The sequence below is a fragment of the Musa acuminata genome, chromosome BXJ1-4, assembly GCF_036884655.1.
Source record: "Musa acuminata AAA Group cultivar baxijiao chromosome BXJ1-4, Cavendish_Baxijiao_AAA, whole genome shotgun sequence".
Taxonomy (NCBI): domain Eukaryota; kingdom Viridiplantae; phylum Streptophyta; class Magnoliopsida; order Zingiberales; family Musaceae; genus Musa; species Musa acuminata.
The window spans coordinates 9,009,269-9,027,420 of NC_088330.1; the positions used below are offsets into that span (position 1 = coordinate 9,009,269).

General features: G+C 40.7%; 2 protein-coding genes across 6 annotated transcripts; both read right to left on the reverse strand.

Annotated features, from left to right (window-relative positions):
• Nucleotides 1-567: 567 nt before the first annotated feature.
• Nucleotides 568-3,005, reverse strand: LOC135645943 (probable polyamine transporter At1g31830). The gene is made up of 2 exons (XM_065164882.1): nucleotides 2,855-3,005; nucleotides 568-2,102 (listed from the first exon to the last, which is right to left on the reverse strand). Exon 2 carries the CDS (start codon nucleotides 2,058-2,060, stop codon nucleotides 636-638), a length of 1,425 nt encoding a protein of 474 aa, XP_065020954.1. The 5' UTR covers nucleotides 2,061-2,102; nucleotides 2,855-3,005; the 3' UTR covers nucleotides 568-635.
• A 3,704-nt stretch (nucleotides 3,006-6,709) lies between these two features.
• LOC135645949 (protein TOPLESS-RELATED PROTEIN 2-like) lies at nucleotides 6,710-16,560 on the reverse strand. Of its 5 annotated transcripts, none has more exons than XM_065164893.1 (27): nucleotides 16,470-16,560; nucleotides 16,257-16,365; nucleotides 15,751-16,011; nucleotides 15,481-15,660; nucleotides 15,298-15,411; nucleotides 15,061-15,219; nucleotides 14,696-14,876; nucleotides 14,488-14,614; nucleotides 14,294-14,403; nucleotides 14,041-14,176; nucleotides 13,839-13,948; nucleotides 13,657-13,726; nucleotides 13,470-13,543; nucleotides 13,310-13,405; nucleotides 13,132-13,227; nucleotides 12,839-12,966; nucleotides 12,229-12,463; nucleotides 11,968-12,141; nucleotides 10,567-10,674; nucleotides 10,340-10,489; nucleotides 9,732-9,842; nucleotides 9,473-9,652; nucleotides 9,237-9,365; nucleotides 8,718-8,813; nucleotides 8,284-8,469; nucleotides 7,716-7,888; nucleotides 6,710-7,159 (listed from the first exon to the last, which is right to left on the reverse strand). In XM_065164893.1, the coding sequence occupies exons 3-27, from the start codon at nucleotides 15,828-15,830 to the stop codon at nucleotides 6,946-6,948; spliced, it is 3,417 nt and encodes a 1,138-aa protein (XP_065020965.1). In that variant the 5' UTR covers nucleotides 15,831-16,011; nucleotides 16,257-16,365; nucleotides 16,470-16,560; the 3' UTR covers nucleotides 6,710-6,945. The 5 variants fall into 5 exon arrangements, with proteins under 5 accessions (XP_065020965.1, XP_065020971.1, XP_065020980.1 ...); XM_065164899.1 differs by having other exon boundaries at nucleotides 15,751-15,866; nucleotides 15,940-16,011; nucleotides 16,257-16,560; XM_065164908.1 differs by having other exon boundaries at nucleotides 14,494-14,614; nucleotides 16,257-16,560.
• Nucleotides 16,561-18,152: the final 1,592 nt, after the last annotated feature.

Sequence of the window (18,152 nt, forward strand, 5' to 3'; positions counted from 1 at the left end):
AAAGCCATAGAAGTTCGAACTTGCATAAAAATACCTAATAGCCAAGAGACCAAGGTGCCATCAGAACTCTAGGATCAAACAAACAAGAGCCTCTTGATGTTGCAATGTCTTCCATCAGTCAGTGAAACAGCCGAAACTTATGGCTACTTACATCCCAAAACATACATACAGAGGCCAAGAGCATCAGCTGTTGTGATGATAAAAGAATCATTCAGTTGTACACATAAATATACCCTACCCCACAAAAAAAAAAAAAGTATGTGTATTCACAATTTAACCAATACAGCCGAAAAAGGCTGCATATCACTGTCGTATGCAAAGGACGCTGCATATTATTGTCCTACGCAAAAGGATTGCTGACTAACTTAGACAAGATCATTGCATGGTTATGTTCTCGACACAAATTTTTAAGATGTTTTCTTTGAGATAAAATCTTACAGAGACAGAAAAACTAGAGTAACTTTGGCAGCAAGATGCAAAGAGAAGTTTGCTTACAGAGAGGAAAAACTAGAGTAACTTTGGCAGCAAGATGCAAAGAGAAGTTAGCTTGCATGCACAATTGAGCACTGCTGCAACATCAATCTCATTACAGTACATAAAAGTTCAGGGTAACATACTTGTGTGATGGTACTGACCTAATCGATCAAGGAGGACTCCACAGTATTTTCACGCTGGGCTTCCCTAAAATCAGGGAGGTCAGAGTTCACAGAGAACTTCAACAACCTTTTCTTCTCCACATGTTTGAGACAAGGCTGCAGGATGAACCCAATAAGCATAGCTGTAACACTTACAACCATGACCTTCAATGTGGCAAGCGCCAGAACCACACATATCAAGATAGTAGGGGGGATAATCATCAGAATGCAACCAGCAGTCCCTAAAGGAATTTTATAAGGCCGAGGAGCATTCGGGTAGATTAGTCGTAACTTTATGAAGGCCACAAACTCCAAAATCATTCCAAAACAGTACAGGAAATTCTCAGCAGCGACAATTTCTTGAAAACTCATCCAAGACAGCAAAAGAACGCCAGAAGCAGAGAACAGTATCCCCACGAGAGGAGTCCCATAGCGGGATCTCTTGCCAAAGAACTCTGGAAGCATACCCCTTTCTGCCATTCCAAGAAGTTGATAAGAATCACTGCTCATTTCAGCAACAAACATGCCCATGTTGGATAGAGCTGAAGCCCCTTGCACCCACCATCTCAACCACACCCCAGCAAGAATTTTGGCCACATCGGAAAAGTAACCATCCGTCCATAGCTCCCTATCAAGTGGGATGGCTCCTGTCCCTGCTAGAAGAGGATATAAATAGCCAAAAATAACTAAGATAAGTGCATAAAACAGAGCCTTCGGGAGGGTGCTCTTAGGGTTATCCACCTCTCCTGCCAAAGTACTGATTGAGTCCCAATAATTAAGATTCCAAAAAAGCGTATTCAAGTACAAATTCCAGTCGACCTTGTTTATGTCAACCACCAACCACCTTGATGGTCTGAGTTTCGGAATCGCCACCAACCCCATCAAAATAAAAGGAGCAATTGAAAAGATCCCAAGAAACACAGCCATCCAGCCAACTATGGTCAATCCTCTATAGTTCATGTAAGTCAGTGCAACTGTAAGTATCAACACTGCCAAAGTCCTCAGCAGCCCACCTCCCAAAGCTGGAACACCAGACTTCAAATAGTCTAAGAAAAGAACTGGATACAGAGCATTGTCAATGACACCACTAAGCCATTTCATCCAACCTTGCTGGAAACCCCAGAAAGGGCCCAAAGCTGAAGAGACCCACACAACATAACCTCCATTTTCGGGGAACATGGTACCCATCTCAGCAGTGATCAGTGCTTCAGGAATGCTCCATATGAAGGGAAAGATCAGGAAGCCAAGTATAGCCAGAAGAGGGCCACCAGCCTGAACACTGTCCTCTATCCCAAAGGGGCCACCAGATACCTCATAGAATATAAGGAAGACAAGGGGGATGACCGAGACCTTCCGAATATTGTCTAATTTGGGGGGAGCTCTCTCATCGACGAAATTGTTCCCTGGATTGTGATACTCCCCCATGTGAAGAGAAATAGGTCCAATGCTTGCAGTGCTCCTCAATCACTGCAAAAATGAATAAGAGTTGTCTTATTTGTTCAAACAAATTGCAGGTTGACACTTCAGGCAGCATAAAAATTTCTGTCTCTAAATTTACAGCAAGATTTCAACTTTACTAAAAGAAAACATATACAATTGCTTCTGTAATACGAGAACTGATAATTTCTGATGTCAGGGATAGAAAATTTTCGCTTTTGGATTATTGAGTTTTCTTCCATCATCCTGATATTAAGATTTGGAATAAAGTAAATGCGAAATTTTTCATGGTCATTAAGCAGAATAAGTACTCATCTCATCGATGTTAACTTGAGAACAGTGGAATTGGATTCCAAACAATTGGGAAAAATTCCCGTCTCAATTCACTGGAGGCTACACTGCCACAGTAAACAACCAAAGGCATATATAAAAGATTGAAGTCTAAATTACCAGTTCCAGATAGTCAGGAGATCACCACTAAGGGAAATCGAAGAAGATAATTTACGTGAGCAACCAATATAAGCTACACCCGAAAAAAAAAACACTTTTTTTTCCCAAAGAAACGATTTTGCGATCGAAATCAACGTCAGTAACCTAACAAAATCCAAAGGAGGAACAAACGAATAAGAAACTCTACCACGAGGGCGAAAGAATCCAATTGTCAAACTGAGATCAACACAAAGGGCCACCAATGCAAACAATCTACCGATCCCAAACAAAGCAGATCAAGGACAGTCAAATATAGCAAATTAAGGTAATTAAAGAGTCGAATTTGAACTCACCACCCACAGGGAAGGCCTTCGTTGGGATTCAATCACTCGATCATCAACTCCCCTCCGCTGCCAGATAGAGCGATCGAGTTGCCGACTCCGAGGGGGAAAAGGGGGCAGAGAACAAGCTGGAGATGCAAACAAAGAAGAAGAATGGAGTCACCGAGAAGTCACTGACCCAACGTATGTTACGTGCGGGACCCACCAATAACCACCCAGTTGGACACCAACGAGGGAGGAGTCTCCGTCTGGGATCGCTGGCTGGGTTACCCCGAAATGGGTGAGAACAGGCCGCGGGCTACACCCGCGAATCGTCACCGTTCATTGTTGAACGGACGGGCTACAGAGAAGCAAGTTATGCGAGGCAGCAAAGTTGGGGAACGGGAATCTGTGCGATCTCGGATCAGTCACGAATCTCCAGGTAGCATAGGTGATGACATCCTGTCAATTTCAATACATTAGCTAAACAATTTATGATGCCTAAATTATAATTAAGGATTCTTTTAATGTTAATAAGATTGTAAAAGCATCATCTTCATTTGGGGTAATTATAGATTATCAGTGGTAAGTTACCTTCAGCGATATGTATACTTTAAAAAATTATACTGACATCTCTTTAATTAGGAAAGTAAAATATCTATATCTATTTATCATGACATAGTCGATTTTACTAATAAAAATATAAAATTAAAAGATAAAAAATATAATTTTAATATTCTAATTGATGATGGACGACACCACAACTAAGGACTGTAGATAGCTATTGTGGATAAGGAGAGAGGCGGTGAAAGGTGAAAGTCGCTCTCCATGCATCGACGCCAACACAAATGGCAAGTGGCAAAAGGAGTACGAACGAGGCGACGACTCTTCCCAAGGCCATATGCAACCACCTGCAGTCGATCCAAGATCTATGTATGGAGCTGGAGAGGAAGAGGAGCACGATGACGTCAGCCACGATGGAGGTCATGTCAATGATTCTCCAACTCCAACGTAAGAAGTTTGAGGTCCTAATGGAGGTGCACCAGTTCAATCGCTTCATTGAGGAGAAGACAACGCATAACTAGCAAGATATCCCCACCCTCGAGGACCTCCTCTTGAAGTATGACGAGACCATTATCTTCCACTTCTATGAGATCAAAACCTACCGTCATTGTCTCTTTAGCTCCGACATTGATGTTTCTGATGCCCCTACATCTGAGCTAGAGTCCCCAAATAAGGCCACTACTACTGATTCCCGATTCAATTTCTCATGCCGACAATCACCAATTATCGAATTGGGCGTCGATAGTGGTGGCCTCATTTGGAGACTCTAGCTTGGATGTAGGGGCATCGAAAACACCAATGTCAGAGTTGAAGAGGCGGTGGCGATAGGTTTCAACCTTATAGAAGAGGGGGATAATGGTCTCGTTATACTTCAGGAGGAGATCTTTGAGGGTGGCGATCTCTTGCTAGTCACACGTCATCTTCTTCTCGATGAAGCACTTGAACTGGCACACCTCCATCTAGACCTCAGCCTTCTTGCGATGGAGTTGGAGGATCATCGACATGGCCTCCATCTTGTCTAACGTCATCATGCTCCTTTCCTCCTCCAGCTCCGTACATAGCTTCTAGATCGATTACAAGTGGTCACAAACGACCTTGGGAAAAGTCGCCACTTCGTTTGTGATTTTTTCATCACTTGACAATTGTGTAAGCATTGACGCATAGAGAGTGTCTCTCACTCCTCGTTATCTCTCTTTTCATCCACAATAGTCACATACAACCCTCAGCATATCATCATCTATCACACTGACGTCATCTGTCATCACTAACTAGAACGTTAAAATTATATTTTTTATAATTTATTTTTTATTTTATTGATAAAACTGATGGTATTAAGATAAATAAATTTAGATATTTTATTTATTTTTGTAAAATGTAAATAGATTTAGATATTTTATTTAATTTTGTAAAATGTAAGGATCGGAATGCTATAAATAACTCGAGGGGAAATGTAATTAACCATCTGCATCACCTGGACAACAGCACGACAAAATTCGCACGTTGTCGACCATCCATCAAGTGATCTGGACCGTTGAAATTAGGGTTTTAGTTTCTGTTGGCCTTGTTCCATTTCGCGTTGAACTCGTTCGAGAACCCTTCAAGCGACCGGCACAAAACCCTGCTTGAACCCACTGCGACGGAGCCGAGGGTGAAGGGACATCGAATTACGGTGAGATTTGCCGGTCTGTGCGCGACGCGTCGTCTTTTGTTCTATCCTAAAACCATTGCGGGTTTCGTTCGATTCAGAAGTCATCGATTCGATGTTGGCTTTCTTTTAATTGCTACGCGATATTGTCTATTATAGCGGTGGAAACTTGAATCTGTCTTATTCTAGTTAGTCAGTTATATATCTTGTGAAAATGTTTGGAACTCGAAATCCAGTTGAAAGTGTTTTGGATTAATTTGAAGTCTTTTGGATGATTTGGTAGATGATTTTTCAGTGCCATTCGTCAAGATCCTTTTTTTTTTTATGATGCCATTGAAAGATTATTTTGGAATTTATATTGATGGTTCTCAGAATTAATTGATGTAAGTTGTGAGAACTTTACGTAGGTAGATATGAAGCCAGAAAGACTCGGAGATCAGAATTATGCAGTTGGAAATTTAAATTCATTATTTGTTGGGAATCTATATGAGGATTTTGAGTTAAAAAAAATATTAGATCAGCATTCTATGTTTGCAAGTGGTGCAAGTGTTCGGAACCTCCTCTAATTCTATCGATTCTCTTCCTGCTAAATGATGACACTGAGGTCTGGCTTTTGGTATTCCTTGTTTTGGCTGAAGCATCAAGGATTAGGGGTGATACCATTTAGAAGCTGAGCATAAAAGAAAAGGTTCTCGCCAATCTGGAATCTGGATGGGTCAATTTACATGGCCTTACTTTTGGAAGCATAAAGGTTATTATTTGATTGCTCAACTTTCACCTAGTTTGCAAAGGAGCAGTCTTACTATGATGCCAAGGTTCACCCTCTATTTGCTGGAAGCCAATTTTTGCCTTAAATTAGGGAACTCAAGTGAAGGTGAATATTAATTTGTGGCAGGCTGGTCTGTCTTAGGAGGAGCTCTGTATCAAAATCTGATTTGAACCTAAGTTTTATGCCTTGCTAATTCGACTTTATTTGCTCACATAATTCAACATTTTATTTTTACCCATAATTGCCAGATATATAGTTTGTCTCCTTGTTGCTTAACTTTCCTAAGATAATCTTGGTCTTTATTCATCTGCTTCTTTTTCAGAGTGCCCTTACATTTTAAGGATGTTTGGTTGGAACAGAGTTTTATGGAGACTCATAGTTGTAGGTTTCCTGTTGAGCTGCTGAGCTGAGACTCATAGACTTGTCATAAGATTTGAATAGGTTATCACACAGCAATAGTCCCTCATGTAATAGATTCTCTATTCCCAACATTGTTCCATTTAATTTAATGGCATGGATACACTTCACGTCACACAATAAAATTTAAGCTCAGGAAAAGAAATTGCATCTCATCTTAATGTGCTCACATACAAATCTGGAGACCTGTTTCAGTTACCAATTAAGCCAAAATGAGACCATAGTTGAATCAAAGTTTCAGCAACAAAATGGTAAAAAGAAAGGGTCAGCTGCTAATCCCTGTTTAACAAATCATTAGAACGTAAAATAGATGTCACACCAATTCCGCATGAAATTGAAATAAGTCGTGCATTATCATTTTGGTGAGAAACTTGTATATGAGAAGAGAAGCCAAGAAATCCATGGTAGGGGCCATAGAATCACTAGTCCAGCATTCGCATTCTCTGACAGTAGCCACTAACTTGAAAAACTCGATCAATCGACAACGTCAACGTTGTAGGGGAATGCCAAAATTAAGCAATACCAAGTTTCAGCATAGGCTATATATATTACATCTCACATCTATCCCCACCCTTTCTAGTACCAAATAGATAAGAGGAGCTTTACAAGAACCACAAGTTACTAGAAACAAAAAGAGAGCACTTGTGACTCTGAGGTGGCTATTATGCTTTCTCCTACCATACCATGTCTTTCAGGTATATAACTATCGTCGTTCTAAAGCGAAGTTAGTCACCTGGGAGGGGGTTCTGATGCCTGACTATTGTTTAAAGCAGGATTGGAGGAGGACGGGAGAGCTCCATTTTCTTGGGGAGGGGCTACACCCCATTTTGAGTCTGGATCAGATGGCTCTACCACATGAACTGCACCGTCATTCATCCCGAGTGCTATCTGATTGGGTTCGGATGGGTGAGCTGCGATCACCATTGGATGAACTGATCCAGGACTGGAAAGATAAAACGAGAAAACATACTTCATCAGGGTGAATACATAATTCTGAGTCTCCTATAAGGCATCAAAGTGAAATTGACCAGCGATTAAGTGCCTTCCAAATTGCTTAACTCGCTGGTCGTTCATGATAATCTAATGTTCTATAAGAAATAAAAATAAAAATATCATTGGCACGCATTTAGAAGGCTGTTTTTAAAAGTTATGGGTTGCATCTTTCTTAATACGACACATTATCCTCTCAATACATAAGATAAACAGATTCGATAGCAACTGATTTAGTCAGAGAAAATGTTGTAGCTTACACAAATCTAAGCAAAAAAAAAAAAAAGAATCCAACCTACATAAACAAGAATAGGAAGGCAATGAAACATTTATTCAAAGGAAACATATTTCGATATAATTTAAATCACAAATCCTTTTAGCTATCATGATTAGACCCTAATTACATCATCATTTAGTTATGCAAAAGAAGGTTAGACGACTAATATCTTTGCCATCAGTCATAATTAGATATAGGCTACATTTATGCAGGACTTGTAAAAATTTCATACCTAGCAATGGATGGGCTTATGTAGGCAGTGGATGCAATCCGGCAACGAAGCCTCAGGCTATCTGATTCGAAAACTCCAACAGCACCATCAACAAATCCGGCATACACCAATAAACCATCACAGGAATACACAGCAGTTGAAATTGGTGCTGGTAGTGCATCTCTCGGTGACCACTGCATGGGGAAAGCGTGATTAGTGCACTGGTAGAAGGTACATCAGAAAGCACATGGAGTAACTCCTGTCTGACAACTAAGGAGATTGAAGAGATCCATCATTTAGTTCTACATGAAGCAACATGTCAAAGACGAACAATCCTTTGGATCTAGATGTAAGCATCTAAAAAGCCCGACACCCTTCAGTGAGAGAATTCAACAATGCTGTCAATTTCTAAAAATTTCAGATATTAAAAGTTGTGCACTAAACCTAGAAATAGGGTCCGTCAAATTCAAATTAAGTGCCCTACTAAGGAACATGCTTAGACTTGCAACAGTATTCTCTTATTAAAAATCTTCTCATGCACTCTTTTGACAAGTAAAACTGCAACAATAACCAGAGCACAATAACTAACCGAGCGCAAACAGTCAAGCTTGCTGTCATAGATTCCCAGTTGGCTTTCATGGACGACTAAGAGATGTGTCTGATCATTGTGAAATTGAACTTTGGTATCACCAACTAATGGGGATGCACGAGCAGGAGGTGCTTGGATAAATCGTGACTTTTTCTTCTCCCATCCATCAATGCTCCACATGCAGAGCTGCCATTTCAATTCATCAGTTGATAACCTTTTCAAGAGAATATGTTAAAGTTAAAAATATATGCCCCTGAAATACGTGTTCAGACATCTATACATCTCATAAAAGAGGCATAATAAAAACTGATGCTGAAAACATAAGTGAAGTCTAAAATAATTCAATGGTCAAAGAATAGTTATTCCTCCACTATTTGGAGAAAGTACATGCCAAAGCACAATCCTAAAGCATCTATATTATTCATTCTGCAAACCTGAGCATCAGCTCCTGAGGAGACAAGCACATTTAGCGACTGGGAAAATGCAAGGCCAGTAATTTTTTTCTGGTGGCCCTTGAGCTTGGTTTTAACCTGAAATTGCAAGAACATGATTAAGCATAAATAGGCAAACAACAAAGAGAGCAATAAAAATTTAAAATTTCCTCCCATAATCATGAAATGCAAAAATATCCATATCTTATATCGTCACAGTGATCACACTATAATGGATCACTATGATATAAGTGCTTGTAGAGAAGCCAAGTTTTGACTAACTCGGTAATGCACTACAAATGTTTGATTCTGGAGATTTTGGAGTCACAGGTCACAGGTAGGACAGAGGGGATATACAGATACAGTAGGTTTCCAAGAACGAAAACAAGTAACATTATAGGCAAGCTATAGAAACCCAAAAGGGAAGAACCATGAAGAACTAAATCGAGTTGTTCCAATTTCCAAGGCCATTCGGATGTAACATACTTAAAAGAGCATGCATAAAAATATGAGATTGCTCACCTCGTCAACTCGAACATTATATATCTGTATAGTAGTATCTTCCATTCCAATTGCAATGATATTATTGTCTTGAGGATGGAATGCTAGGAAAGTAGCCGCAGGTGGGGGTGGCATGAATGTAGTCATAACCTGTGAAACATTTTTAGTTTGGAAAGATAATATAAAAATGCTTCCTATGCATGTTCACTATTCCAAAGAACAAAACTTGCAACATAGCACTGAAAAATGCCTTGTACCTTAAAAGTCATCATGTTAAATAAAGAGACCTTTCCACCAGATGCAGACATAACATAAGAGTCATTCTTGGACAAAGCAATGCATGCGGTTGCTTCTTCTGGATTGCCGTCACTTGTTTCATTGGTCATAAGAATGCCATTTGATGGTTGCCACAGCTGAGGGGCCACAGATGCAGTTGACTGGAGAATCAACACAAGGAGCAATTAGAAAACAATCCAACGGTGGATGTATTGTTCTGACAAAATAACAATTGCTGACCTTCCCAGATGGATTTCGCTCATTACGTGTCCATTTCCATAGTTTATGAACAGCATTGGAACCAAGTGCCAGTATTGCTAGCCCAGAGTTTGTATATAACAACCGAACTACCTGTATATCAAAAGATTATTTTGTCAAAACCAAGGTTCATAATTTCGTACCGTACCGAAGTTTCGAACTCAGCTCAGTATGGTACGGTATAACTATACCAAGCAGTACGTTTCGATATGCGGATAATACAACGGTTGATTTAGGGTGATAACAGAGCGGAAACAGTCTCAATCGACGCTACTACCCGATAGCGAGCGGTCCGCATACCGGTTTATTGATGGACCGGTACGTACTGCCCGGTACGGACAGTATTATTCGAAATTAAAATCCTTGGTCAAAACATCAACATTGTTATATAACAAGGCTACCAAAATGTACAGGAAAACAAACATAGTTTCCACTAGTAAACATCATTATATCAAGTGAATTTGTTTAACATGTAGCCCATCCATGGATAGACATGTTTCTCATATGTAAAAAACAACATTCATGTATATTGGTCGCCATGCAAGTGTAATTCCTAGAAATTGGTCTCCATTTATGGTTCATAAACATACCTTTGTTGAGTTTGTCACTGTATCTGGCAACCGCAATGTTCTCAGATGAGCAGAATCAACTATGTCAGCTAACTTCCAGCTTTTCATCTTTTCAGCATCTTCTGAAATTTTCGGCTTAATGTCTACAATCCTATTATTATCCATAGCAGCCTGCAATTTTTGTTTTAGTTATATCTTAGCACTTGAAAATTTGCTATTGTGACACTTGTAATGTGTTATGAACTTACTAAGTTACTCATTGACACTGCAGGTAGGGCTCGATCAGCTCGTTCAGGGGTAGCTGCTATAGGACTAGAAACATTTGAAACAGTTCCCAGTGCATTGACAATGGGTGGCTGTATGAAGCAGAGAATGAAATCGTAAGAAGATTGAGCATGAATTATCAAATTTTTGAAAGAAAAAGTCTCACAAACATCTTGAATTAACTAAGTCTACGTAATACTCTATCTAGGATTTATAACATAAAGCATTATATCTCATTAATAAAGTTGGACATTTACAAAATTAAAATATTCGCCAACAACCTTTTTAAAATTTAGACAACCTATAATCACAAAATATGTAAATATTTTGTTGCAGGTTCAACTCGAATCAGCCTGAAAGCGTAGAAGACCTCTGGAACAGCAAGCTCAGAATCTAAAAACAAATAAAAAAACATTTCTGGTTGTTTCTCATTGAGGAACAGAATAGCAACAAAAAGATTACAATAAGTTCCGAAAGATGTTACATAAATGTTGATAAGAACCAAATTAAGAATGTCACTGTTAAAAAAAGATGCAAGTCTGCAGAAGGAAATAAAAATATAAATATCTGAAAACAGAGCACTCTGTGTAACAAGCCTGCAGCAAAATTTATACCGAATATTTGTGTATGCAGTAGATTATTAGCCATATCAGGTAAGAGGATGAAAGAAGAAATGGGAGGAAGAGAACAAAGGAAGAGACAGATATCCCGAACTCGCATACTATCTGATTTTCTAAGAGGCCAATGGATGCCTCTTTTGTAAATACATAATTAACCTAATAATGCCTCTTTTGTAAAAAAACTAGATCTCTTAGAACTTAAACACTAAAAGAAGACTTGGGATTCAGTTTCTGTAGCATTATCCGAAGTTAAAAAGTCTGTTCAGGACACGATCATGAACCGTTTTAGTAGACAGAGACATGTTCTAACCCAAGCTCAAGCCACCAGAACAACTCCAATGAAACTAATACAAAACTGCACTAATGTAAAAAAAAAATTAAGACTAAAATCTGAATCCCAACGTTGAATTTTATTAAGCCTTTCCTCCACGATGTTGACCATTTTGCAAATCAAAGACTCAGATACCAATGTGGCATCAAACAGTTCACTACCTTCTGGACATTGATCACCAATCTTGAGATTCTGCATTGACTATAGATCAGAGGCCTGTGGATGACAATTTCACAACAAATGTGGTAATTAGGAATGACCCATTTGTGACTTAATAGGCCTACGTGTATTATGTAAATGTCCAACATATACACACCTAGTCTGGTGCATTAACTGACTACAAAATGTTTTTTTATAGAGTTTGGAGATATTCCTTAAGAACTCTTATCAGAGGTAATATTCTCTCCGAAAAATCAGTTGGCATAAAGGATTACCTTTATATTGGCATTAATCTGTTGAGGAGCACCTCGAGAATTTTCAAATGCCCTGCTCTCAAGCATCCTCACCAACCGTTGCCCATCAGCATTAGCTAAGATTTTAATACCATTGTCACTAGTTGTAACTGCAAGCAATGAGCCTTCACGGTTGAATCTCAAGCGAGGACTTGCCTGAAGAAGCGAAGCAAGAAGCTCGATTAAGCTAAAAGTTTCATATGCAGTATAGTCAAAGCAAAATTTGAAAAGACAGTTACTAACAGGCAATCCACCGTCTGCATCAGTTGTAGTCAGAACACTGGTGTTGTCCATATCCCAAAATTTAATCATGAATTCATCTCCCGCAGCCAAGAAACGGTTCCTTGTTGTGTCAAATTGGACAACTCCTAATGAACGCTTCCTAAAGCCAGCGTATGTCCTTTTAATAGCTCCCTCAGTCTCATTCCACTCAACCAAGTGTGAGTCACCATCTTTACTGGTTCCACAAGAAAAAAGCCTACAAGCAGATTAAAGGACAAAATATGAATATTAGAAAGTGACATGTGATCTTATAGAGGTTGCACATATTATAACAATCCTGAAATTGAATCAATAACATCTAGAAGACTGACAAACATATGCACATGAACACACAAGGGGAAGAAAAAAACCTACTAGTAACACGAAGAAAGATGGCTATCACACAAATGTTTCAAACTTCCAAGCATCTATGGCATAGACATAAATGCATGCCCATGGACACAAAAAAAAAAGAAGAAGGCAAAAAATATTGGTAACATGAACGAAGGCCATCACATGCAAGCTGAACCTTGTTACACAGCATAGAAATGTTTCAGATAATGCCAACATTAGTTCACTTAACAAAATTTACCTTGTTCCATCTGCACTGTATGCCATTGTTGTGCACCAATGCCCAGGAGCATCATAGTCAACCCTGGATCCCAGACAATCATATAGCCATGCTTTGATTTTCCCATCAATGGCAGTAGAGAAGATAAACTGCATAATGAACATTTATATAAATGATTCTTGAAAGAGTTGCTTGTGATTGACTCTTCCAATACCAGACAATAAAACAATACGGAAAAAAACCCCAAACCAACATGTCAAGTGATCTAACATAAGTGTTGATGTAACAAAACTAATCTTTAACGGTTGAGATACCTGTATAGACTCTTTAGAGTGTGGGCATACAGAGTATACAGGAGTTTCATGGCCCTCAAATGTGTATTGCATCTGTCCTGTTGTGGCATCCCATACCTGCCATTCACGTCACAAAAATTGAGAATGTGCATCAGTTTTCACAATGCTTTAATAAGTCAGCATATTGTTTGATGCTCACTTTGATTGTCTTGTCATCGCCACATGTGATTATCGACAAACTCTTGGTGGGATGGGAAAAGGCAATGTCATTGACACCACCTACATGTGCATCAATCTATAACAACAAGAAGTTAGTCACTAGTACACTGATGCTAATAAATGAACAACTATTGACTTACCTCCATCTGCTGCCTCAATTCTCCATTCAAACTAAAAGCATATGTCTGGACAATATGCTTTGAAAAAGCAACTCCTACAAAAGGTTGTAGAATTTACATTTGTTAAGAATAAAAAACATGCAGCGAAACCCAAATTTGGTGATGCAGCATGACGAATGGAAACAAGATCTTAGCTATGATTTAGTACCAAGAATAGATCCATCAGGACTCCATAAGCATCGATTTACAGATATTGATGCATCTTTCATTAGTGTAGCCTGCAAATTAAACAAACAGGGATTACTTGTAACATTGAACCACAATTCCAAATCATAGTTTTACATTGTTGTAATAAAAAAAGGAAGACAATTTTTTAGCTTGCGGAAGCACCTGCAAGGTCAAACTACAAGTCCCAATTTCCCGAACCTTGAATGTTCTGTGTGCTATCCTCTCGCGAGATGCAACTTCCCATATGCCAATGTCACCAACATTTGTCCCAACTAGGAAGGAAAATTCAAGATAAATATAAGTCAACATTACATACAAAAAAATCAGTACTTGTTATACGAAATAAAATGATTCTAGCACCTACCAAGAATAATTGTTTGATGCATAGGGTGGAAATCCAAGCTCATGACGTTCGAACCCTGACTAAGAGTACGTACAACAGTTTTTGGGATATCATCTTGGGAGTATATGTTGGGTGGATGACTTGAACCGGAGAATACCTATTAAAATCATTTGGTGACTATGGCATAAGAAATCAAATTGATTCAGAAATCAGTACAACCAAGATATAGCTAATAGAGAATCATGAAAGCATTTTTTTCTCGCCTCTTTCATACCTCCTCTGATTGACCCATACGCATTCTCTTTATCAGGTGTTCAGAGTCTGCTGTTTGATAATCCATACCAGGCGCACTTGTAGGAGTCCTTGGGTGCTTCAGAAAAGCAGCTTCAGTAGTACAACAAGGTAGTGAATTAATAACATGTAAATCATGGCCACTAACTGGTATATACATTTGGAGGGAGGTAAAACCTGTACTTGGAGGTTGCACAAGACCAGGAGGGGCTTGTGCCACAGCAGCATGTGGTAATGGTGGGTTAGCATTTGTCATCCACCCCGCGATGGCACCTGCTGGCGGGGAGACAACCGGTTGGAATGGCTGCATTCAGAACAAGTCAATATTAGTTCATGAAAAGAACAACAAAAAGAGACCGACAAAGGTGCTGAATATTCCACTTACACTATGAGCACCCATTGGTGGAAATGCTCCAGGTTTAGGAATTGCCGCAACAAGTGGGCCATTGGTAGGTGGTGGTGCACGAGCTCCATTGGTAGGAGCAGCACAAGAGTGATCGGTGAAAAGTGTTTTAATATCAGGGTTTGGGCGTGGATTCTTGCAAAGTTGATGCTGCCAGTTAAGACTGAACAAGAAAAAAGACGGTTGGTTTGAATTAAGACCTTGACCACAACAACAGTTGCAAGATGAAAAAAAGAGATTTGATGAGAATCATGCACAGAGTTCCTATCATGTTTCCAGATGAATGATGCACATCTCTACTTTAACAGCTCAGAAACGGTAACAATAATATAAGAAAAATTGCATACCTTTGGTTGATTAGTGTCCGCAACCGAGAAGCTTTAAATGGTGGAAATGTCAATTTATCACGAAACAAAGGATTAGCTTCAATAAGCTTCTTAAGCTCCATGAGCATTATATTTCTGGCTGATTTAGTATCCCCATACTTAGAGAGCTGCTCATTTTGTCTGCATTTTTTTTTATGTAACATAAATTAGAATGCCCAGTTATAAAAACCATCACCATTAAATTCCACACTAGCTTACCTAAAATTCTCCAGGGTAAGCAACTGGGTGATCTCCTTGAACAGTTCCTCATTGAAAGAGGCAAAAACTTTGAGATCCTTGACGAGTATCTCAACAGCCTTTGCCCTATCATGCCTGAATACAGACACAAAAAACAATTAAAAAAGTGAGAAATAAGCTTTAAATGAAAAACCAAAATCCCACCTATCAAGTGCTTCAAGGTACTTCTGCTTCCTAATCTCAAAGAAGATTTTCATCGAATAGCGATTATCTTCAACCTTGGTGAAACCACCAAGATATCGTTCCACTTCATCCCATTCCCCTCCTTGAACCAGATCTTCAAAATGTTTCATATTGAAGTAAAAGCCTGACTCTTGCTCCAACCTATTATTCACCCAGCTGGTTAATTAAACGGCACAAAAAAAAAATATATAGCCTAAATGACGCAGCTCAACAAAAGATAAGACGACTTACTTATGAACGGCTTCCTTGAACTTTTCCTCATCCAGGAACTGCAGTATCAGGAAAACCAACTCCCTGCTCAAGGAAGACATAGTTCCCGGAACCCCTAATCGCTCCAGCGCAAAGATCTAAAATCCAAACAAGTTAGACTGGTCTCTGATCAGATAAACACCCTTTTATCTGGCAAGAAATCTTTTCCACCTAAAGCCTTCAGAAAAATGTTTCTTCTTCTCCTACCACCACTGCAGATCTAATTCGGCCACAAGTCTTCCGCTGAAACAACACGAATAAATTCCTCAAAATGCGTACAAATCAAAACTTTCTCCGGTTACTACGTCGGTATCACTGGGATGAACAGATCTGAGATGCTCAACCACCAAAATCAACCACAGACATATCTAAATCTAAAAGCACAACAAAACCAGGCTCGCCATAAAAACCATCACAGAAGAGTAATCCACTTATAATCCAACCTAACTTGGAAAATCCACCATGAACACAGCAGAACAGGAGGATACCCTTATAGGACCGCCATCAAGGCCGAGAAAGAACGTCGCTCGAGCGATCCAGCGCTGATCCGAACCGAGACGAGCTCCCTTTGCTAATCCCCACCAATCAACCCTCGATCTGGAGTTCGATTACTCGGGAACTCAGTCAAAATAGAAATTTCCAAAAATAAAACGCAGTCCAGATCGACGCCTCGTCTCGATCTTTAGGGTTTGGAGGCTCACCTCCCCACCCTCCTTCCGTTCCTCCTCTATTTCTCCCGTCTCTTCTCCCCTCTCAAGCCGCCGTGTCTTCTCTTCTCTTCTCCTCTCTCGCTATCTCTTTCTCGCCTTTTATAAGCCGTAGTCTTCGATCCGCTCACCTCCGCTTTTATACTGGCCAAAGCCTGGCGATTAGGTCGCTCCCAGAATGGCAATCGATCCCTCATCTTCGATTCAAATTACCTCCATGCCACCCAAACGTCACGTCATCTGACCAATCGCACGGTTATCATAAGGATATTATCGTCAAATGCGACCTTCAGGGACATAGTTGTTATTTTATCCGAGGGTTAAAGGGCATCAGGGATGATTCCGTCATTTTGACCACTCTCCGCGTTGTCATGCCACGTCATCCCTGCTCGGACTTATTAATCCGCCCTTTTAGTCAAATTTCTCCCGAAGTTTGTGTACTAATTTTGGCACGCGATACTCTCACTCCCATATTTTTCCATTGAGCTCAGCCTTATTTCTCCCCTTTAATTAGGCCGATAGGGAGTTGTTGTAACAAAGGTGGGTGCGCGTAGCACGTCGCTTTCCGTTACTGGATATAAGCCGACTTACTTATCCGACTGATAAGCTCGTCGGCGTATCTGACAAGTGCTGTCCTCTTCCAATTTGGAGCAGGCGCTGGGAATGAAGGCGAACGCCAGATCAGCCCCGAAACGGACAACTGCCAGTCTCCGCTAGTAGTGTCCACACACGCGTCCGTCTTCTCTGTTTCTTTTTGGCCAGGCTTCACGTGATGCTGCATCTCGCACCAGCGAAAGAGCGGGGGAGCCAAGGGATTCCCTCGGCTCCTTTGCTTCCCAAAACAGGCACACTTCTCCGGAGTCACACGGCTCTCCAACCCGCCCCGCAACTCGAGCACTCCGCGGGACCGACAGCGCGTGCGAGGAGACGTAAGGAACCGCTGTGCGGGCCCCATCGACGCCTGCTGTCCCTTGCGAAAAAAAGCAGGTGTGTCAAATCGACGGCAATTAAATTATTCCTCGATGGACATAAAAGGTGGACCGGGATTTATCACGCACGGAGACCGGAATCCATCGCGGCCGTCCGTACTGCGGGCCCGCCCAGTCACATGCCTCGGGACCGGCGGTGCACACACCTAACCGTGTCCCTCGTGCCGGCGCACCATTATTTTGCGGTGGGGCCCCCCGATTAGCGGCCACCATGTGCGTCGGTACGACCAGCGGACGTCTCAGGGACCAATACTTTATCCAGATATTTATTTCTTACCCGCTCCGGTACCTGCCATGTGACTGGAGCTGCCGGCCGTGGTGCGAAAGGTGCAATTAATTGTGACTCGTAAAAGGGTCTCGAAAAAGTACCAGTGCCCTTTAGGTGACACGTACGCTACGGTTCAGCCGGCCACGCGGGAAACTTCCCATCTCCTTAGTTCGTACCCGTCTGACATACCTGAGTAGCCAGCAGCCGGGTCCCGCACGGTCCTTTACGCCGCGACCAAACGAGCGGTAGCGACGTGGGCGGGTGAAGTGGTGAGTTTTTAGTGAACACCGGAACAAAGACCAAGTACAACGAAATGCGTGATGGTTAAGGCACCAGTGATGCTAATTACTGCGACTACTAGTACTTAATCAATCGATTAAGACGTGCCTAATTGAGACTCGGGCGACCATTGCGGCTTAG

Excerpts from the sequence above, each read along its gene's own strand:
- LOC135645943 (XM_065164882.1), bottom strand. The coding sequence starts at position 2,060 with ATGGGGGAGTATCACAATCCAGGGAACAATTTCGTCGATGAGAGAGCT.
- LOC135645949 (XM_065164893.1), bottom strand. The coding sequence starts at position 15,830 with ATGTCTTCCTTGAGCAGGGAGTTGGTTTTCCTGATACTGCAGTTCCTG. Across the intron at positions 13,228-13,309 it reads GCGATGACAAGACAATCAAA|GTATGGGATGCCACAACAGG; the intron begins GTGAGCATCAAA and ends CGTGAATGGCAG. Across the intron at positions 9,843-10,339 it reads CAGTGACAAACTCAACAAAG|GTAGTTCGGTTGTTATATAC; the intron begins GTATGTTTATGA and ends TTTGATATACAG.